At 35.4% G+C, this 23,396-nt stretch overlaps 1 protein-coding gene and 1 long non-coding RNA gene across 5 annotated transcripts in view; one reads left to right on the top strand and one right to left on the bottom strand.

Moving 5' to 3' along the window:
• Positions 1–4,263: 4,263 nt before the first annotated feature.
• dpr13 (defective proboscis extension response 13) overlaps positions 4,264–23,396 on the top strand; it is a 60,546-nt gene continuing 41,413 nt past the window's right edge. The window contains exon 1 of one of the 2 annotated variants that reach the window (XM_089471683.1): positions 4,264–5,545. In XM_089471683.1, coding sequence (XP_089327809.1) covers positions 5,434–5,545 — 112 coding nt within the window. In that variant the 5' untranslated portion in view covers positions 4,264–5,433. The remainder of the gene's footprint in view (positions 5,546–23,396) is intronic. The other variant, XM_018013368.2, reaches the window with a different exon arrangement.
• LOC149268455 (uncharacterized) lies at positions 9,048–11,087 on the bottom strand. 3 transcript variants are annotated; one of them, XR_016270584.1, is made up of 3 exons: positions 10,382–11,087; positions 9,766–10,295; positions 9,048–9,704 (listed from the first exon to the last, which is right to left on the bottom strand). It is a non-coding gene; the product is annotated as an uncharacterized LOC149268455 (long non-coding RNA). The 3 variants fall into 3 exon arrangements; XR_016270583.1 differs by having other exon boundaries at positions 9,048–9,696; XR_016270582.1 differs by having other exon boundaries at positions 9,048–9,641; positions 10,382–11,086.

The raw sequence follows: 23,396 nt of genomic DNA, 5'->3' as shown, positions 1-23,396 counted from the left end.
ATTGGGTAGCTTCGAATTCGTAATTAATTATGACTTAAATTCTTTGAGTAGCTCTTAGGCACTCGTTGTAAAGAGTCTTTACAGAGCTATGCAGGGATTTTGTTTATGTGGCAACTCCTTAGAGCTCTAAGAAGGTAACAGGCAAATGTGTTCTGTATATCTTAAAGATTTAATTTAAATGGTTATCAATATTGAATAGAAGAATTTATAAAAGTATTTAAGGTGCTTGCAAAAAAAAATAAATAAATTAATTAAAAAATTAAATATAAATAATATAAAAAACAAATAAAATTAATATTATAGATTAAATTTTAAAACAAGTAAGAAAATAATATAAATTGAAAAAAAAATATATATTTTAAAATTTTAAATAAAAGTCAAACTTTAAAAAAAAAAAATATATATATATATATTTATTTCAATTATTAAAAAGTGAAAAAAAAAATAAATAAATAAAGTTTACTCAAATTAAAATTTAAAATATAATTACAAAAATGAAAGATGAAATAGGCAAACCAAAAAGAGAGAGAAAAAAAAATTGAGAAAATTACAATTAAAAATAGAATTTCAAATGAAAACCTAAGTAAATAAATAAATATAAAATATTAAAGAAAATAAATTAAAAATTTAAGAAAACCAAAAGCTTTCTGCTTATAAATAATGTAAAAAATATCAAAATAAATTTAAACAGATATAGTTTAGCTCGAAACTAATTCTTATTAATTATATTATTAATTGATTATATTATTATCAATGCGCCAATTGCCTATCATTGACTTTCTCTACCTGTAATCCAGTTACCCATATGCAATTGGAAATTCAAGCAATCTAATATTAGTTCCTGGTAAATTCAACATAAATAAATTGATATTTACCGCACATCCTTAGCAACTTGTGCTTCCTAATTGAATATCCTTTAACACTTGCCGCGTAATAAAATCTCGCTTGTAACCCTCTTTTTTTTCAGCAACAATACACAGCAAAAAAGCAGAAGAAGAATAAGAAGAAGAAAAGACCGTGGCTCAACCCGTTTCGAACACCGTCTGGCACATAAAGAAGCGCGTTTCGTGGCGTAGAATTTCTGAGAGCAAGCGTAATCGAGCCATGACAAACAAAAAGTTTCAGCTCGTTAACGTTCAAATTAGGCGTTGGTTTTCCAACACACACACACACACATGCTCATAATTTGAAGGGTATGCCAAAGTTGTTGCCATGTCGAAAAAGCAAGAGTATCAGAAAATAATAATCAGGAGAGCCCAGCACAGAGCAGACATGCAGCCCCATCAAACAGAGTTGAGAGCCAAAGCAGTTGCAGTTATAACTATGTTGATTGACTGCGTGTGTGTGAGTGTGAGTGTGTGTGTAGATGCACACATATACATTTACATATCTGTGACTGGCACTATGTCATAGGGGACATTAGCATGAGCTCATAAAAAAATACTTGGCGACCATATAGAGCTGTCTGTCTGCTGTGTGTCCCCTGAGCTGCAGCGCATTGTGAGCGTGTTTGCACAGACTGTCTGCGTATTTCCGGTGCTGCATGTGTGTGTGTGCGTGTGTGTTTACCTAATTACATTCCGGAAATAAAACGTTGACTGATTGCGCCAATAAATGAAAATAATGACGTAGCCATTGACTGCAAACTGGCAAAGCGACGGATGCGGCAAAACTGGCATCAAACTGAACTCAGCCGACAAAGTTTTTGTCGGTCTCTCTCCCTCCTCCCCTCTCTCACTCCCTCTCTGTCACTGTCTCTGTCTTTGTCTGCTATGTAACTTTTGTGTTGGTCTTTGACTCTGTGTGCGTGTGTGTGTGTGTGTGCCGTTAAAACACAAACTCTTGACGAGTTTATTTCCCCACGCACTCGCTAACTGATTGTCTGTGATTTTCTTGTTTTTAGATAATGAAAGAGCTCACACACACACACACACTTGCACATGCTCTTCCTCTCTCTTACTCTCTCAGCTTGGTCCATTATTTGTGCGGGCACATAAAAGTAAGAGTTGGCTAAAATGTTGCTTTTTATGTGCCTTGGCTGCTTGATATTGTGGCCCATTTATTTGCCAATGCCCAGTCAAAGCCAACAAAAAAATTAACGTCTCTCGAAATTGAGCTACTCGGCTTAAGCATCTCGACCAATCGCACATAAATTATATATCAGCAGTCAGCGAAAATCCATAATATATATAAAGAGTTCAACGGTTAGCAAAGAGTTTTTCCACGCAAAAATTCATAATTCATTTAACACGTCTAAATGCGAAGAACTGTGCCAATGCAGGGCTGCAGGGCTGCATGGGCCAAAAGCCAAATGCTTTTGACCAGCTAGCTAACCAAGAAGTATGCTAAATATTTGGCTATTTACCCACAGCTACACTATTCGTGTTGGCCAAAAACTGGTTACAAGAGCTGCTGCTGTTGCCGCTGCTGCACGCAACTAACGCAGGGCTAAGGCAACAAACCGAAAAAAAAATAGAAAAAAAATAGGCAAACTTGGCCCTCTACTAATTTCAGCACAATAACCCAAATTAAAGCGGTTTTTGTGTTTTGTTTGCAGACCTCGAAACACGAGACACGAGCCGAAGAGCTGCTAAGACAGTGCGCTACAGAGAGAAAAAGAGGGAGAGAGGGTGGCAGCAAACTCTCGCTTTCTCTCTCTCTTGCTCTCTTTATGGCAAGTCCAGTGCGCAGAAGCGTGCGGCAGAGAGAGTCCTCTGTGAGAGAATTTTTTAAAATGTTTGCTATAAACGGGAAACAGCTGTTTTTATTGTCCTCAAACATAGTAGCATCAATTAAATCCACTCAAGAAAGGCGCAAACGAACTAACGAACTAACCCACAAGTTGTTCACGGGGGACCTACTACTATGATGAAGTACTTCACATGGAATAAAACTAATTAAAATACATCATAATCATAATAATGAACGTAGCATTAGCTAGTCGTATTAAAGTAACTTGATACACCATGCTGTGCGGTGGGCTTTAAGTAAATTACAAGTCGTGGGTAGTAGATGAAATATCATCTTACTAAGAATCTCTTAAGTCGAAAATATAATATATAAGGTATTAAGTTTAATGTCTTCGCTTGACACTTCATACTTATTTTATTTATTTTTTTAATATTTAATAATTAAACATGACACATGGAAATTATATATAACTAAAAAATTTAGTATTTAATTTAATATTATATATATATATATATATATATATATAATATTAAATTAAATACTAAATTTTTTAGTTATATATAATTTCCATGTGTCATGTTTAATTATTAAATATTAAAAAAATAAATAAAATAAGTATGAAATATATATATATATATATATATATATATATATATATATATATATATATTTTTTTTTTTTTTTTTTTTTTTTTTTAATATAAAAATTTATATAACAAACATTAAAATATATTTAATCAACACTGACATTTATATAATATTTTATACTATGTTTAAAAGTCGAATAAAACCAGAGAAAGTGTTTCTGATTTAAAAAGTTCCTTAAATTATAATTTAAATAGTTTTTTCTTTTTTTCAGTTTTCACATAATCAAGTTTTGTAGTTTTTATTTTAAGAAATCTTGCTTATTTCTATAAAATTTAATTAAAAATATAAATTAATCTAAACTAAATTTTAGCTTCAATGATAATATTTTCTCAGCAAATTATATTATTTATATTTTATATATTTATATACAATATTATTATATATTATATATTTTATATTATTATTATTTCAAGAAGTAAAGACTTAAGTAGGTAAGATTAAAACTAAAAAACTTATTCCCATAATTGACTTATTTTTAATAAATATTAAATTGAAATTGTTTTTATTTTTATATAAAATAATATGAATGTATGTATAATATAATTGCATAAATTTCATAAAAATTTCATCTCTTTAATTTGTAAATAATATGTGAGCCAATATGGACCATATGCGCCATGCCAGCGAAATGCACGCGTGCCTTCTTATTATCAGATGCTTCCCAAACTTTTCCTCCATGGACCAATTTAACGCACTTTGAACGCAACGCCAAGAAGTTGCCATAAAGAGAGCGCGAGTAGTGCTCGAGGGAGAGCGAGTGATGAGAGAGAGAGAGCGCGGCTAGCGTTGCTGTTGCTGCTGCTGCTGCCTCTGCTGGCGTCGCTGCCTGTGCAGACTGTGCTGCTGCTGGCTGGCTTGTCGCGTCGCATCGCGTCTCATCGCATCGCATCGGTGTCGTGTCCGTGTCCGTGTCCGTGTCCTCGCCAACAGCAGTTGGCGTTGCCAGTCGCTTGCGAAAGCGTAAAGTAAACAGACAAGCGTCGTCCGAGCAGGCCAAAGCAGCTGGCGTCGCCAGCGCCAACGACAGCCACAGACAACAGCAACAACAGTAACAGGAACAGCAGCAGCAGCAGCAGCAGCAGTGACTACGACAAGTCGCACGAGTTCGCAGTAAAAGTGACGCAGCTGCCGGCAGCGACGTCGACAGCGACGCCTTTAATCGGTTAGACGCAGCAGCAGCAGGCAGAAGGCAGCAGCCAGTTTGTACTTCTGCTGCTGCTGGCGTTGCTGTTGCCATTGCCGCTTGCCACATCCTTTGACGCCGCATGCATTCAGTTAATTTCTGACCACAGCAACGGCAACGCGTTGCGTGCGCTTCGAGTCGCCTCGCTGCGGCATTTCACTTTTGTTATTGTTGTCATCGGCTCAACTCAACTCTGAAACTGAACTGAAACCGAACTAAATTAACGGGGCGTAAACGCAAAATGCGCATTTTTTGTGAATCCAAATGCAAATAAAATAAAAAAAAAAATAAAATTAAAAATAAAAAAACACAAGCATTACGAGTGACCAAGTTGAAAAGTCAAATGCGGGGCAAAAGTTGCAGGTGGCATATGGCAAGTGGCTCGTGCAACGCGTGGGGCAGGCAAAGCCCAAATAAAAAGCCAAAAAAGTGAAAACTAACAAAACCGAAAAGCCCAAAAAAATAAATTAAATGTGGGCTGGCTACTCTGCGTCTGTGTGCGTGTGAGTGAGAGAAAATGTTGGAGAATGTGTTAAAAAATAATTGAAAAATAAATGAACACTTAATGAAAGCGCATGAAACGACTTGATCAACGCTGCAGCAAAGCTACGATTAAACAATTTAATCAACAAAAATTCAATAAAGCCCAGATATATGTATATGCAAAATCAAGCATACGCAGCGTGCGCGCGTGCACATTCAAGTGAAATGGCGGTGACAATGCCGAAATTGAATTAAACATTGATAAATTGATTTACGTATGCAAAACAATTGAAAGCAAAGCACAAAAAAATAAATAAATAAATAAAATAAAAGAAAGAAAGCAAAGAGAAATAAAGGAAAAGCAGCAGTAGCAGCAGCTGCTGTAACACCTACAACAACAACAACAACAACAACGGGAGCAGGAGCAAAATGCCGGCATCAAGTGGATTATATCGCATCAAGCACGGCCGTGTCCTTGGCGGCCTGCAAAGAGCGTCGGCACTTATTTTTATAGCATACATTGCGGCATGCAGCACTTGCGGTAAATATAACAAACAGACACACACACACGCACATATATACAGCTCAAACCTTTGCTCAATAATAATAAAACAAACTGCAAAAGACCAAAAGAGAAACAAGAACAAAAATGAATGTATGAAAACAAAATGTAAAAAATTCTTTCATTTCGTATTCATGGCAATTATGACATATCAAATTTTCATTGCGGTTTCTCGTTTAACTGGCCAAAGCGAAATGCATACAAATAATTAAATTTGTGCTTGCTGTACGAAAAGTTTGAGATAGAGTGAAAGAGACAGAGAGAGAGAGAGAGAGAGAGAGAGAGAGGAAAATGCATTGAGTTGATCATAATATGGCTAATTAATAATGCAATAAGTCGCATATTTGCAATCAAAAAGCAAAAATATATTCGAGCACATTTGAGTCAATGAAATGGTTTTTATTGCTCATTATGGAGTATATAATGAGCGTTAATATTATTAAATAATACAGCTATAGCTATAGGATGAACGTGCCTCATATGCTGGTAATTTGCTATCATATCTTGATATAAGTTTTCAGTCTATCAAGTATATCTCTCTCTCTCTCTCTCTCTCTCTCTCTCTCTCTCTCTCTCTCTCTCTCTCTCTCTGCCACCATCTCATTTTGTTGCTCTGGCTCTTGCCAAGTCTTGACAAGTTACGCGAAGCTGTCAAGTTCAAATATTTTTGGATCTCTTGATGCGCCGAAGTTTCCATAAGTTGTCAGATAAAAATCAAGTCAAGTTCAACTTGAACATATAATTTTCGACATGTCAAATATTAATATATAATACCACAATATGTTTACATATAATATTTACATACAAATTACTATGAATCACAATAAACTTCTCCAACTGAAGACTGAGCATCATCAAAGCTTTGAAACAAGCTGTGCTAACCAGCTTAAATGCTTTCAAATTTTTGCTATTTTACTTGAAATTTTCTTATATTTTTTTTTTTTTTATTTTTTTATGTATTTTGAGCTAACCAAAGAGAAAATATAAAAATAACTAGACAACGTAGCCTCAAGCAGAGCTGATAATTAAAGCTTCAATGAATTTTCATATATGTTTTAAAAATTTTTATATCAAGCCACACACATATGAATATAATTTAGAAAAATATTTTATTAAAAATTATAAATAGCAATATATTGCTATATTGCAATTAAAATTATTAATGAACCTAATTGAACTATAAATAATGCTAGTTTGTGATTAATTATAAATAATACTAATTTTGTAATTAAACTATAAATTATAATATTTTTATATATAATAATAATTTATAATAAAATGATTAACAATATAAATTCATACATACAAACTAGTTATATTTATATAATAACAAAATAATATATAATAATAATGGACAATACGAAAACCTAAAATAATAAGTTAGTTAATCAAACAACAAGAAAAGCTTCTAAAACACATTGAATCTAAATCATGCTTTTGCTGATTGCAATCTTTTTAACCAAACTGTAAAGCTTTGCCTTTAAATGAAAAAGCAAATAAATGCTTAACTCTTGCTGCATATTGCCCATAGTAAAGGCGCCACTCGAGCTGAATTTACAGTTCGTGCTATTCAAAGTTAGCACAACAGTTTGTAAAACTAATCAAAAACAGATTTGGTAATCTGTCTGTCCCACTGGCTGACTGGCTGAATAGCTGACTGGCTGAATGGCTGAATGGCTGGCACCGCCTGCACCTGTCCTTTATTGCATACCTATGCTGCTGTAGTTTGAATCCTTTGTGAGTGTGTGTATGTGTGTGTGTGTGTGTGTGTGTGAAGGGCAATATGAGCAGATGGTAAATGTGTTACATTTTATTGGCAATGTCGCTCACTGACAGGTCAGCGATAGCGCGGAAATCGTGCATCACTTGTCAATGCCTGACAGAGCGACAACAACAACAACTGCCAAAGAGGGGGGGGCAACAACAAGAAAGAAAATAAAATAAAGAGAGAAAGAAGAAAACATGAATGCGAACACTTGTCTGCAGTGCAAACTGTTTGCCCCACAGCCGACTGCTGCTGTTGGCAATTTGTCAAGCAATCAACAAAGCCAGAAATTGCCCCCAGCCCGTTTGGATCATGGAGCCGTGAATGTGAGTGTGCATGTGTGTGTGTGTGTGCCCCAAGGTGCTGCCTCTTGACGCTTGAGCTTTGCGAATGTTTGTTGCCAAATCATTGAAACAAATAAAAAGCAAAGTGCAAAAGAAAAACCGATCAAAGAGCAGACACATGCGAGTATCGTGTGTGTGTGTGTGTGTGTGTGTGTGTAACTGCTGGCCCTCAAAAACAAGAACTGGAGCAACTACAGCCGTGCTGTGCGTGCCATCTATCGCCAGGCACGCCCTTTTTTTTATTTGCTGCCGCCGCTGCTGCTGCTGCTGCCTCCTTTGGGGGCTACAAAACGGTCTGTGAAATCGTCAAATAAAGCGACCCAGTTGCTGGCCCTGGAGCTGTGCACTTCTGCCGCAACTAGAGCAGCCATTGTTGCATGTGTTATGCCAGCTTTTTGGGTTACACACACACACGCACACACGCACACTCGCACACTTGCTCACTTCAGCTGTCACTGTCAATGTTGTAATAAAGAATTCTTGAAAACAACAAAGCAAACAAAAGCTTAGTTCTTAAATGAAAACAATTTTAATGCTGCGCTAGCTGCTTTTCTTCTGTCTCTCTCTCTCTCTCTCTCTCTCTTTCTCTCCCACTCTCGCTTTCTCTATTTTGTGTGTGTTGTCTCATTTTCTTTCTGCTTATTCGGGCCACATTAATATTTAGCTCAGCATCAGGCTCTCGTATATCAATATTTATGCATGTCAGGAGCCCAGGAGGATTCGAAGGACAGCTTGAAATCCAAGCGCGCACAACCGCATTTTCTGCAGCTCAATGCACGCAAACATTTCCATAATTCAGGCAAGGCAAAAGCAAAAACAAAAAATAGAAGGGATATATTGAAAATATGATATCGGATATGATAATATATGGCCTAAAAAAAAAAGAAGGAAAATTGCATGGCCCACAGCTATGCACTGATTTTGTGAGAAAATGAAAACAAGCGACACAAAAAAAAAAAAAAAATGCGCATTGTTCATGCAACTAAAATGTGGGAAAATATTTCAGGCGAATTCTTTCTTTTTTAATATGACTCTCAGCCGGGTTGGCTTAGAAATTGTTGTGCGTATCCTTAGCCAGCGTTAAAAAGCACATTATTTAAGAAACAAAATCCCAAATGAAAGCAAGAGACTTAGCAGCATGTTGTCAAGGCTTAAAAGGGTTCGCTCAACCTGACATGGCTAAGATGCAAAGCAAACAAAAACTTTTAAGATTTGCCTGAGACAAGCCTAAGCATGCTTAAAGTTGGGCTATTATCAACGATGATTAAGATGAAGGGGCTTAATAATTATTTTGTATTTATTATTTACTAGCTGGCCCGGCAAACGTTGCATTGCCCTCTATATTATTTCTAGGTAAAAAATTGTTGAAAGCTATGTTGTTCAGGCTGGGATACACTGATAAATTTATTAATCGGATTTTCATTCAAGCACCTTGTTGTAAACGACATTCTTCGTTTTTTGGTCGGGTGCAAGAACAAATAATGCGGATCGTTTGCCAACACGTGAGCATGCCACGTACAATTGACCATGAGAAAAACACGCATTTTCTAGATTGAGGCCACAAATAGTCAAAGATTGGCCCTGTGACTTGTTGATCGTCATGGCGAAGGCAAGACGAAGCGGGAATTGAATTCGTTTAAATTCAAAGGGCATATCTGTTGAGCTCATCGGAATCCTAGGAATAAGAACTTCCTCATCTCTAAATTTTCCTTTGAGTATCAACGCGTGAATCACATTGCTCATCAGTTTTCTTATCACCAAACGCGTTCCATTGCACAGTTTTGGTTGGTTTAAATTTCTAAGCATGCAAATCATGGAGAATTGCTCTTTTCATAGCTGTGTTCATTTCTTGACGCCGGTCAAGTTGTTCTTCCATATTGCCCATGAAGTATATTTGCAAGAATTTTTGCTGTGCATCTTCAATAGGTTGCAATGATCCAATGCGATGGCAAATCTGGCCTTGAATCTTTAAATTCAAAGCCATAGTTATAGTTATATTTACAAACACTATTTACAGAAATCTAACAAACTACATTATTCAAAATTTTTTTTTGGCAGTCATAGAAAATAAAATTTTTAACGTAAATTACCTTAAATATCCGTCTCCAATATTTTCCGCCCCAAATTATGTCATTTGGAAACAGGCATTGTATTTTTGAGTGTTCGCTAGAAAATGTCGTGATTCTAGTGTTTCGCCATAAAGCAGGGAACGCAATGGCTATGGTGACCGCTAATGGCAATGTCACTTTACCACTAAGGGAGCACAAACCGGGCGTTTCACCAGCAAACTTCAATGCGCCACAATGCTAGCAAACAACGTCCATTGGACCAATGCAAACTAAACGATTCAAGCTGTAATCAATGGTGCAATCATATCGAAACGCTGCTCGATTCAAATCAATCCTTGAACCATTTCTTATTGCCATTTCACGGGCTGCCTCTCTTTGAGAAGCACGAATTAAGGCCCTTCTTCCCTGGGTACTAACGCGGAGCCTTTCTCGGGCGATTTCTCGCTCTTCGTCAGATAATTGACTCGCGCTATTCCGTTGCCTAATTGCATTATGGGTCCGCCGGGAAAGATTAGATCTTCTAGGACGCGGCATTTTTATTAATAGTAATACTGCCCTCGCACAAAACCATATAAAACAATCGAGAAATATAAATATAAATAATTTACACAAATTTATGTTTGAGACAAACAAATACCTGAACTTTCGAGATATTTAGCTTTTGTAAAAGTCCAAAAATACAATTTTTAATAATTAACTTTTTTTTTTTAATTTCGAATTTTGAATTTTGAATTTTTTATTTATTTTTGATTGTTAGGTTTTAATCTTTTGATTTTTTTTTTTAATTTTTGCAGATTTTTGATTTGAAATATTTATAAAGTTTAAAAGTCCGAAAATATAAAAAGCCAAAAATACACTTTTTAATAATTACCTTTTTTTTTTTTTTTAATTTCGAATTTTTAATTTTTTATTTATTTTTTGAACAGTCAGGTTTTAATCTTTTGATTTTTTGCAGATTTTTGATTTGAAATATTTTTCCTTTTGATTTGAAAATTTTTTTTTTTTTTTTTTTTTTTTTTTTTTTTTTTTTTTTTTTTTTGAATAGTCAGGTCTGCTCGAGGTCAGGAAACCGTAGACTGACTGACTACATTTGTTTATTTACTTCTACACTATTGTCAAAACTGTCACTGTTACCAAGCCTACTGGGTATAAAAAAAATTTGAACATTTGGGGAAAAAACCGCGTTTTTCAAGTATTCGGCAAATTTTTTCAGTATTTTTAAGACCCTATACTAAACTCGTTGCGGAGACAAATCCAACAAATCAAAAACCATAAAAATTGGTTCAGCCCAAATCAAGTTATAAGCAGTCTTCACTTTTACACAACTTTCTTTTATATATATAGATTACTATATATAATTATTATATTTTTGTTTATTTTTTACCGTAAATAATTACCGTTTATATATATATATATATATATATATATATTTTTTTTTTTTATTTATTATTTTTTTTTTCTATAATTATTTTTATATATATATTTGTTTACTGACTGTATACATATATATTCATTAATGTTATATATATATATATATATATATATATATATTTATTCAATTAAATATGATAAAATATTTAAGTTCTTTTGTACAGTAAGAGGATATCAGCTAAACCTCCCAAAGTCTAGAGCTGATAGACTTTTAAAAAACTTGCTGCCAACTATTGCTCAATTATATTTTCACAAGCAACAGACTTGACTTTGTAATGAAGAAAAACCGAAAATTTTAAATGCTTAAATATTTTAAAAATATTAGAAAAAGGAAAATAAAAGTAGACTTTAACAAAAAGTTTATATATAATACTCGCATATATTTATATGTACATTTTATTCACACAACAAACCCTATACAAGCTTACATCCATTGCCTAAAACTCTGCCCAAAAAAAAAAGGCAAGCGCCATTGGCAATTTGTCGAGACACAGGTGTTTTGCCCAGCTACGTGACGGCATTTGAAATATTGGCAGCAATTGCAGCAGTTGAAAATGTAGCCAGTTGTGCAGGCAGATAGCCAAAGGACATATCTGTCTGCCTCTCTCTCTCCCTCTCTCTCTCCTTCTCTTACTGTGTGTGTTTGTGTGTGACAATGAAACCTTTAAAGCAAAAAAGAAAATGCAGTCAACAAATATTCAAAGCGTTGTCTGGCCTTTACAGCAACCGGCGATTAGTTGGCCACTTTGTGGCAAATCTAGTTAATTGGGGCACAGCAAAGGCAAAAGACAAAGGCAAAAAAAAGGGGAGCAGAGAGTCGTGTAAATTGAGCCCGTTCGATTGCCTAATTGCCGGGATATGTCAACCCGTTTAGCTCCCCGGGGCGTATGCGTAATATGAGCCGTGGGGCGTATACGTAACGTGGCATAAGCTGTGTATTTCAATGGCGCTCAAATTGATGATTTTAATTGAAGCGAAGCAAGCGCAAAAGCAATTGGAAAACCTCATTCGCTTAATGGCAGCTGCTGTGCAACAAAGAGTGGCACGTGGCACGTACCACACACGCACACACTAGCACACGCACACTTCAATATTTCTTCATCTCGAGCGTAATAATTTTAAATAAACTGAAGTCGGGCTGTCAGCAGCCGCGGCGAAAACCTTCCAGCGGGTCAAGGCCTGAAAGGGGCGCGTTTGGTAAATGCACATACATGCGCGCGTTGCCAAGCATAATTTAATAGTGCTGACACACACACGCACACACACACTGTGTGTGCCGCTGCAACAGAGCCATAAAGTTCACCTGTTACAAATGCAACGACACGTGGGCGTTGCTGTGGCCATGGCAGCCATAATAATCAGCACAAAAACTAATGGTACACACACACACACATGCACACACTTACAGCATACAGCTTACATGTGCTCTACACACATGCGAGTCTTTGCCGCTGAGCCTGCACTTTCGCCTGCATGCACGTAAATTCTACATAATTCAAAGGCGGCGCCACCTTTTTGGCAATCTCAATACGGATACAGCGAGCAGCGGATGCGAGCGAGCGACTGCGAGCTGAGATTTGCGGCTGCGATAAAAGGGTGTAGAGCAGCGAGCCAGCAGAGCCAGAATGTGAGTGCGGGGTAAGCGAGTAGAACGGAAACAGAAATGAAAGAGAGCGCGCATATAGAGTTGTGAAAATATTTGCTAGCATGTGCCTTAGGCAAATATACACACATACACATACACACATATGCATATGTATAAGTTATATTCCATATGGATATACAAATATATTTATATATACATTTGCGTAAAAACCAACAAACGCCAAATCATTTCCTTCCTCACATTTGGCTGCCTTTAATCATATGAACTCGATGTATGCAAGGGGGCAACTGCAGAGGGGCGCAGGGAATTCAGTTTGCTCTCCAGCAGCTGCTCTTGCATGTCTGTCATAATTAGGCAACTTATACGAGACGTAGCTCAGTTGCTAATGTGCCAGGGAAATTATGCTGATAAGCATTGGGAGAAAAGAAAATGCAGAGAGTTTTTCTTATAAAAACTTGAGTGATTTGAGTTACAATTCAAAATGTGAGTTTGGGTTGGGTTGATTTAAATAGCAGCTCTGCTCAGGGTTGATAGCTACATTAAATAGCTATATATACATATATTTAGATATTTAAAATATGGGTAATAATATAAAGTATAATATAAAATATTAGGATATTGCTAAAAATAATTTGCTATATTATACGTCTAAAAATATATGTATATAAAAAGTTAAAAAAAAAAAAATAATATAATGCACACATATCATTGTTAAATAATATCTATAAATAAAAATATTAACTTATCAACATAAAATATACTTTTTATATGCGAAACACTATATAATTATTAGCATATTAATATATAATATTGTTTCCATATAATACAGTCTAGAAATATACATAAAATATTAATATAATGGCATATGGATACATTTTTCATTATTTTATATATTTATTATATATTTTATTATTATACAATATGTTTAAATATACATTCAATTATTAATAAGAGTTTTTAATATTTCATATGTATTTAATAATACTTAATCTCTTTTATCGGACTCAATTTATATGCAAATTATATTTTCTTTTGCTAAATTAAATTAGACATGAGTCTTTCTATCTCATATTATATATGATTACCATATATTTTGTATTCATTTGATCTATATGAAAAATTTATATATACTTATGGAAATTTCCCCATGGTGAAATGTAATTGTAAAGCTAAAAGAAAATCATAGTTATAAATGCAAAGCATTCTCTCTCTCCCTCCTTCTCCCTCTTCATTGAAATACTCTTCTACTTTTGTGGGAGGTTAATCTATTTACAGGGTATGTCTATAGCTCACTTTGCACATGCTCTTCGTTAGCTCGGCAAGTGTGTTAGCTAAGAGCTGGTTATGCATTTATAATACTTATGTCAATCTGTGCGCGTTAAAGTCGTTTATGCGGCTTCAGTTAGCGGCAGCACAGCTCGACTAGGGTTTTGGGCTGGGGTGTTGATTGTAGGTGTAGGTGTAGGTGTGTGTGTGGGTGCCTGGATTGTGTGTGGGTCCCTTGGGGTGTCGTTTTTCTTGCAAATCATGCAAATCCATTAAAGACAAGCAAAGAGTCAACTTACCTGAGCTGACAGGCACTTCAACTTTCCACTGCTTAGCTGGCGTATATGCAAATGATTTTCTGATTTACCTACTTCTACTTTTACTTTTACTTTTCTCCCTTCCCCTTTTTTTCTTTTTCAATTCCGTTTTACTTGTCGTGCTGTTGTTGTTGTTGTTGTTGTTTCTGAGCAACTTCTATTTTTGGGCATAAACTTTTGAGCCGCAACATCGTTATGGTCTGATGCTGCTAAGGATTCGCATTGGGAGCATGCTGATGACGTGCATAGTTGCCGCCTGGACCCTTTTTGGCTATCTGCTAACGAGCTGCTGGCCGAACAACTTTGACAAGTGACTACTGCACTTCCCTCTCCAGCAAGCTCTCTGTCTCTCCTCTCTCTCTCTTTCTCTGCCCGCAGTTCAAGCCCTTTTGTTGCCCCCTCTTTCTCTATCTCTTTCTACATAATTATTAGGCTTAACAAACTCTTTGCGCAATTTATTTAAGCAATTAATTTAGCTGGTCGTGATTTCATTTCTGTGTGTTTCGCGTCACTCTTGATGTTGCCTGAAAAGACAAGCGAAATGCAAAGCCAAAAAAAAAGAGGAAAGTAAAATAAAATTGAAATTTTCGAATGGGAAAAAAAGGCAAACGCGCGCCTGAAACAAAATCCCGCTGACACAATTTCATTACAGAACTTGTCAGCAGAGAGCAGAAGAGACGAGGCGGAGGCGGAGGAGCAGCAGAAGCAGAGGCGTACGAGGACGAGGCGAATTTGCCTATAATTTGTCTCGGCAGCTCGCGCAACTCGAGCTGCAAAACTCGCGCCGAAATTGAAACTTTTCAAAAGCAATTGCTTGAATTTCAAGTGAAAACTTTCGGGTTTTGCCTTCCATTTTTTTTTTTTTTTTTTTTTTTTTTTTTTTTTTTTTAGCTGCTGCTGCTGTTTCTTGGCCAACTTTTTGTACTCACACATACGCTTTAGATATTTTTGGGGTTTGTTGTGTGTGAGCGTATGCGTGTATGTGTGTGCGTGTGTGTGTGTGTATTCTAAGTAATTGCGCGCTGAGGCAACTGGAGCAAACTGTCTGCGCTTTAAATGCCAACGAGCACATTGACGCCAAAATGCAAAGCTAAATGCCAAATGGCGTCGTATCCTTTTAGCAGCTGAGCCAGCAGCCAGCAGCCAGCAACCAGCTACAGCTCAGCTCCAACAACTCCTTCAGTTTCGGCTCCAGTAGAAGTCATCAGAATAAAGTATTGCATGTTCTTAAAATTCTCAAAATTGAAATTATGTTGCATGCTACAAGAGTTGGGGCAAAGACATATGCGGCACACTTTGTCTTGCAGCCTGTCGACGGCAAATGAACTTGCGTTTGCTTTTGTTTCTGTTACTTTCCTGCCACAGTGTGCCCTCGCTATGCGGATTATCAGACTTAACTACACTTTTAGTTGCCGGAAAGTTTCAAGTTTTCTTCTCTAAGGGCGTATTTAGTTTTAGATGTGAGCTGGGCATTAAATGCAAGCCAAGCTGCTGCCAAAAAACAAAAAAATTAAAGCAGAATATATATATGTCTTTTAAAGGGCTTAAAGGGTGAGCAGAGTTATAAAACTATAAACTGTTAGGGTAGCTACTTAGCATCTATATGAACTGAATATAAAATAAATCTTTACTTGGTTACTCTATAATGTCTAAATAAATAATTTTATCAAAAAAATAAATAAATAAATAAAAATAAAATAAAATAAAAAAAATTAGTAGTTTCAATAAAGTTTTGACTACTAAAATAATGTTAAAAAAAAATAATAATAATAATTTTAAATATATATACATATGTATTTATTTCTATTTCTATTAATATTAATGTGTATGTAGTAATATATATTGAGAACTTTTCCTTACTTTGATACATTACAAAGTATTGTTCATTAATATTTTAATGCAAAGGATTACAAGTATTAATATAAAATAAATAAAAAAAAATTTTTTAAGGTTTTTTTTTTTATATTATTAGTTATTTAAATATTCATTTTATTTTATTTTTATTTTTTAATTTGTTGATTTAAATTTTTTAGTATAAGTATATTAGTAGTAGTTTTTTATATATACATTTTTTTTAAATATTTATTTTTGGTTATTATATTATATTCTATTATATTTTCAAAATTTAACTTATTTTGTACACATATGATTTTATATATTTTTATTATATATTCAATTATTTTTAATATTTTTATTTGGTTAAGCTCTTTAAATACACATAATAATAATTTTTAGTTTAAACATTTTTATTTATTTTTATTGTTTTTATTATTTGTTTTATTTTATGTTATGCATTTTGCAAATTATTATCGTCATTATCAGACATTTCTTAAATGTATAATAGTTCAAATTTACTTAATCACGCTCTCCTCACGTTTCCTCCGTGCACTGCTGCACAAGTCTACAGCATTTCACATTCGTTACAGCCAAAAAAAAAAAAAAAAAAAATATTTCTTGATTTCCTGCTTTGCATATTGCTGGCTACTGCGCTCAACTTTTGCCACATTTTCGACCTTAGTGAGTTTGGTAAACTTGTTTTAAATGCATATTGCCTGGCTTTAATGCAGCAAGTGTTTTATTGGAGGCTTCTCTTTCCCAACGGGATTTGTCGTTATACATATACACTGCGCGTCATCAGGTTAGCGCCCCCCTTTACACTCAACCTCAAAGCTAAATAAAATCTAAACCATCAGAGCTACATCTTTGAAATTTTTTTACATTATACTCCATTTATTTCTCTTTAAAATACAAAAAGAATGGCTACTGTAACAATAAGGATTATTTTTAAATAATTTTTTTTGTAAAATGTACAAAAAACATGTAACAAAAATTTGGTCATCAGATTAGCGCCCCCTGCGCTAAATTCAATTTATTTAAGTAATGACCAAAAATAACACCTGTATTTTAAGCTATTATTATTTTTAGGTAATATTAGTAGTGCGTAGTGCCGTTTTTTGTTTGAAATTACTTCAAAAATTCGATTAGGAATGGAATTATAAAGTTGTTCAATATTATTCAAGGATATGGTTGACCAAGCGTGTTCAGCACCTTCGATTAACTCTGTCTTTATACTATAATGCTTTCCGGACTCATATACTTTCCTGACCAACCATCCCCAGACGTTTCCAATGATATTAAGGTCGAGTGAGTATGGTGGCCACTCCATGAGATCAATTTTTTGGCCCTGAATCTAGGACTTCAGGCATCGGGCGGTCTGAATTGGGGCATTATCATGCTGGAAAATCTAATGCCGGTTTTCAGACAGGTTATAGAAATGCGGAACAGCAGTTTTAAACACGATATTATGGTCCTATGCGTTCATGCGCGATATCAAAAATTGAAGCTTACAAGCGCTGTATTAAGATATTGCACCTTACATCAATGCCTCACCACCCCCCCGCCGCAACGGCTTGGAAACCGTTCCAAATAATGTTCTTCTATGAATAGGTCATGGATATAATAATTATAGCCATCAGTTCCTTCCAAATTCAATTTTTCTCATCAGAAAAGACAACATGCTGCCATTGGGTAGACCACGTCATGTTCGCCCGGACAAAATTAATGCGTATTTCTTTTCTCAGCATATCGACTGGTGTCTTTTTTTTTACATTCTGTTTCTTTAGGTAATTAACTTTCCTTATTGCTCTTTGGACCGTTGATAAGCTCGTCTTAACACCGATTTTATCCCTAATCTTGGTGGTCGATTCATGGGAATTCGAAGCTTCCCGAACTAATGTTCTTCTATTTCCTTTTGAAATCGCTTGATTATTGCCGCTTATATAGTTTTTTCCATAGTTTTCCCTATTTGTAAGAAAATTGACACTTAGTTTTCTGTTTTTTCCTGTTTTTTCAGCAATTTTAGGGTTACATAGTCTAGATTCAAAGTATGCCTCAATCTTTGATTTTCAACCAAAGATAAAACTGTTTCTTTACCCATATTATAAATATATTGAATACTTTGAGCTCCACAAAAAATTTGGTGAGTGTAATTGCCAAAATAAGCAAGATAATTACAATTGCATTTGGGGGCGCTAATCTGATGACGCAAAATAAGTGCACACATTTTTTGCGAAAATAGAGAAGAATAGAAAATAAAACATAACGGGTTTTCACTCGCGCTTTTTTTTGGTATGAGAGACATCTCATATGATGATAATGAAATAAAAACAAAAACCAAGAAGTTGCGTGCAATAGGGAAAGAGAAAAACGTAAAAGAAAATGAGTGTAAGGGGGGGCGCTAACCTGATGACGCGAAGTGTATATGTATGTATATGCAAGTATAATTCGGCTACGCAACGCTGTCTTATTTCAGGCTGCTGCTGTTGATGATGCTCGCGGGGCCGAGAGCTTCCCTGCTTAGCAGGTTTTCTAATGCGCCGAAACGGCTGCGCCCCATATCAAACGGAGGCGCGCTCCGTTTGGCGCATAAAGCCGGATTATGGTTTTAAGTGTAATTACAATTTACATGGCTTCCATTCTGTCAGCTACAGTCGGAGCGACAGCTACAGCTACAGCTATAGCTACGGCGAGAGCTGAAAGCTAAGGCAATGGCTACATATAGTCACACCCCAGTCTCCTGCTACCCTATGTCACCTCTCTCCCTGCCTCTTCTTTCTCACGCTCTTTATATTAAAAACTTAAATACGATAAGCGACACCCGACAGCAGCAGCAACAACAACAACAACAACAACAAATAACAGCCCTCATGTCCCAACCTCTGCCTGTTAAGTGAATAAAAAGCCGCCAGCCGCTTTCACGGTCGTAATTAGAAACTTTTCTCTTTTTTTTTTTTTTTTTTTTTTTTTTTTTTTTTTTTTGTGTAGTTGGCAGCGCACAAAAAAGTTAGGAACATGACTTTTGAGGCATTAGCAAGAGCGCCACGGCGCACATTTTTACACCATGATGCGGTAATTAATTTTCCAGCATAGTTGCTAGAGGCAGCAGGAAGCGGGCGACGATGGGCGGCAGGAGGCAGATAGCTTCAATTTCAGTCCGTACATGCTGCATTTAGCTGCCAAGGTTGCAATGGCAGTTAATAATGTGTGCTGTCCACCAAGCAGCACAGCGATTTATGCCCTTCATCTGAACAATGAGCTCAGTTTCATAAAAAAAACTAAGAGTACTACGAGTGCTATGAGTGCTATGAGTGCTACGTGTGTGTGTGTGTGCTCGCATCCATCTTCATCTGTGTGCTCGGGGTGAAACTGTGCTGCTATTAAAACTAGTGTGCAGCACTTAATTATATTATGATATAATCTAACGTTAAATTTATTGTTTTGCATGTATTGTTTTAAATTAAAGAAAGAGAGCAGAGCAAAAAAAAAATGTAATAAATTAGCCAGGCAAAAGGGGAATCAGATAAGAGCTAAGCAGTTCGTTGAACTCTGAATTTCGTTTGGTTTTGTTTTAAACAAAATGGCTCATTTTTAGTGGAATATTTTATGATGTATTAAATTTAGAATATACTGATTAAAGTAAAATTCAGAGAAAAATAAAATCATGTCTAAGAGATATTTCATTCTTGAATATTTCTCAATGGAGAGCCTAAGTATAGACGTAATTTTAATATTATTAAAATGTTTCTGCTAACATTTTATATACGAAATATCACAAGATTCCAGTAGCTGTCTCGTCTTCAATAATTTAGATCCAATCCGCCCTGATTTGATGTTTCTAGGTATTCTTCATTACGGGTTGCTACGGCGGCTATGTCGTCTTTCTTCAGCTCATTCCAAGCGCTGTCTGCGTTTTTGTTGGCTTAAAAATCAAAGGAGTGTGCTTAAGCTAATGCGAAATAATATATTTGTCAATACTAAAAAAATGCCAAACTTGCAGAAAATCTTCAAGAAATAAAAAAAAAAAAAAAATTCTAAAAATTGTTAAAAAGAAAATAATATTTAAGGCGAGCTTCAAAATTCAACTCCTGTTTTATTTAACATATTTCGCAGATTTTACATTTTATATATTAAATAAAAAAAAGAGTCGAGATTCTAAGCTCAGAATATATATATAAAAGCAATCGAAAAATCTAAATAAAAAAAAAAAAAAAATCACACGAATACATCCGGGAAGTATATTCTAAAAAAAAAAAAAAAAAAAAAAACAGAAGAGGAAAAATTTTTAAAGCACAGTTAATGTAGCTTCAATATCAGTTTAGCCAAACAATACTCGAGGCAGGAAATTTACGCGCCCTCCTTTGATATAAATCAATTTGATATACATGTATATGGTATATTATTGAAGTCTAATATATTTTTATGCAAATTGGCTAAATGTATGCAAACAAAATGAAATTATTTAATTAATTTCCCAAGGGCGACCGCTTAATTAAATGAATCGATTAATTGCGGTTTTGTGATGCTCATATAAAATATTTTGTATTTTTTGAATGCATATGATGAATGTGTTTTAGGTTTTACGCGCTTTTTCCGCAAATTAAGCACGCCCACAAATTTTTGTGTGATCTATGAAAGCGTGTTTAGGGGGTGACAGAGGGGAGCCACGGCCGATGGCGGGGCTTTTGCGGTTTATGCGCTTGTCTTTGGTATTAAATTTGAAATTTATAGGCAGCGCGAAGCCTACAGCTACAGCTAATGGCTAACACAGCGAGAAAGAGAGAGAGAGAGAGATAGAGAGTGTGTGTGTGTGCTACATGTATGTAGGGCTTTACTTAATTACCGTTGATAATTTACACTTTCGCTGGCAGCGCGCTTTAACTTTAGCCCATTTGGCTGCACATTTGTGCGCTCTACATAAATTAAAGTTTAAAGCGCAGTAAATTTAGATGGCCTCCGCCCAGACTCTAAGCGAGCCACGCCCACTCCCCACGCACACACACACATAAATAAGAAATTGTAACTAAAAAGCAAATGCAAAGCGAAGAGGGAGGAGGAGTAGGCAGAGGCAGCACTCTGTTTGAAGCATTTGAATATACATATACATGTTGTATATGTGTGTGCGTGTCTGTGTCTCTGTGTGTGTGTGCAGATGCGTAGGAAGACCTTGCGTAACAATTTGGATTACGCTTGAAGTAGTTGACAGTTTGGAGGCTGTTTGCCATTGCTGCCTCGACGATGCGGGGGAGCGAAGCGTGTGACAAGCTAATTTATGAAAATTGCTCTCGAAATTATTGGTAAAGAGCCGCAGGCTGGCTCACTGGCTGGCTGGTTGGCTGGAAAGGGTGTCTCTGACTGCATGACTAACTGACCCACTGACAAACTGACAAACTGAGTGACGCAATTCCACAGGCCCGACTGCTGCTGCCGCTGCTGCTGCGGCTCTGTTAATGAGCTAAAAACATATTGAGAGGCTCTCTTTGTGGCGCCCTAAAGTATGCAAATGTAGACGCTCGCTGCGTATGTGTGAGAGTGTGCGAGTGGTGCTGTCTGTGTGAGAGTGGAATATGAAAAATTGAAAATGTAGGTAAGGGGTAAGAAGTGGAGGGAAGTGGAGTTGTGCCAAGTGCCCAACAAGTGTAATTTATGGCTGACTTCTTAAATTTCAGCTCATAAAAGGAAAAGCCACAAATTATAAGCAAATACATGCATAATAAACATCTCTATATATAATGAATACAATGCAGATAAATTTAGATGGTTGCTTGCAAAGCAAAAAAAAAAAAAAAAAAAAAAAAACAAAAAAAGGAAGAAAGAAATCAAATTACAGCAACTTTTATTGACAGTGATCGATGAGCAGTTACCCTGTAAAAGGGTTAAAAGAAAAGTTTCTATGGAAACTAATTATATAAAATAAATTATAAAAAGTTTTTTTTATGTACATAAATTTTTTATATTGAATAGAAAAAATCTGCTAAACTGATAATCTATTATGAAAATTATTATTAATATTATTATTAATAAATATTATTAATAATATACGAAAATCGCGTAGAAAAATACCAACCGTCCTCAAAGAATTTATATGAAAAAATAAAATAAATAAATTAATAATAAAAAAAGTTATAAATAATAATAAAATCTTAAAAGATGAACAATTTTGTGGAATTCAAATTTAAGAATTTGTAAGATCTAACCAAAGTTAAAAAAATATATATATATATACAAAAAATATTGTCTCTGAACTTTACATAAATTATGAAAATTGCATAAAAATCACATTTTCCATTTTATATAATATGTATTTCGGTCAAAGAGAATTGAATAAATCAAAGACTGAGAGTAAGGCTAAGGGAATGAAATTCATGAGAATCGCATAGCAATGCCAAAGGTCAATCTTGATTTTTTTCTTATTCCCTGTGAATGTACCTTAAAGTAACACATATATCTAGCTTATACGAATACTTTTATCAGCAGCTGTTCTAATGTTCCTTCCAGTGTTCATTGCTAATAAATATTTCGGTCAGATCAGGAGCATATGTACTTTATCGAATTGCAGATGTCTCTGGGCTGTCGGCCATATATTTGCAATACTTTATGATACCCTTTCCACGCATTATTTATGCGTACAGGGTATAATAAAAGCACGACAAACGAAAAGGAAAAAAATTAAAGAACCATAACAAGTTGAACAAGCACCAGTGAATTTCGTCGTCGTCTTTTGGCCCGGCGCGGCGCGGGCCGGCTATGTTATTTGTTGCCTTTAATCTTTGTTTGCAGGAGGCGCAGGGGCTGGGCGGTCGCTCGAGAAATTTACGCGATTTCAGTTGCGCTTACAAAAGATTTGAGCGCAACTCAAGGACAACAAATGATAACGGTTAACACACAGCGCCAGCAGCAACTTCGACAGAGCCACAGCAATGCCTCCTAATGATACTGTCAACAAAAGCCAAAAGGGTCCAAGCGGGGGCGTAGGTACTAAGCCGCTATATGGGCGGGGCGGTGGACGTCGCAGCAAAAAAAAAAAATTAAATTATATATATATATATATATATATATATGCGAACGAAGAAGAAAGACAAGAGGAGCTGCGACAAGAATATGATGATGACAGCAAAGACTGCGACTGCGACTGCGACAACAAATTTTTGCCATTAGATACTGTAAGCGAGCATGTATTGTTAAGAGTATCTTCT

The sequence above is a fragment of the Drosophila arizonae genome, chromosome 5 (assembly GCF_054131065.1).
Source record: "Drosophila arizonae isolate 15081-1271.41 chromosome 5, UAZ_ARI_1.0, whole genome shotgun sequence".
NCBI classification, from domain to species: domain Eukaryota; kingdom Metazoa; phylum Arthropoda; class Insecta; order Diptera; family Drosophilidae; genus Drosophila; species Drosophila arizonae.
Note: the sequence above shows the minus strand (reverse complement) of the source record. Positions and strands in the feature narration are given on the sequence as shown.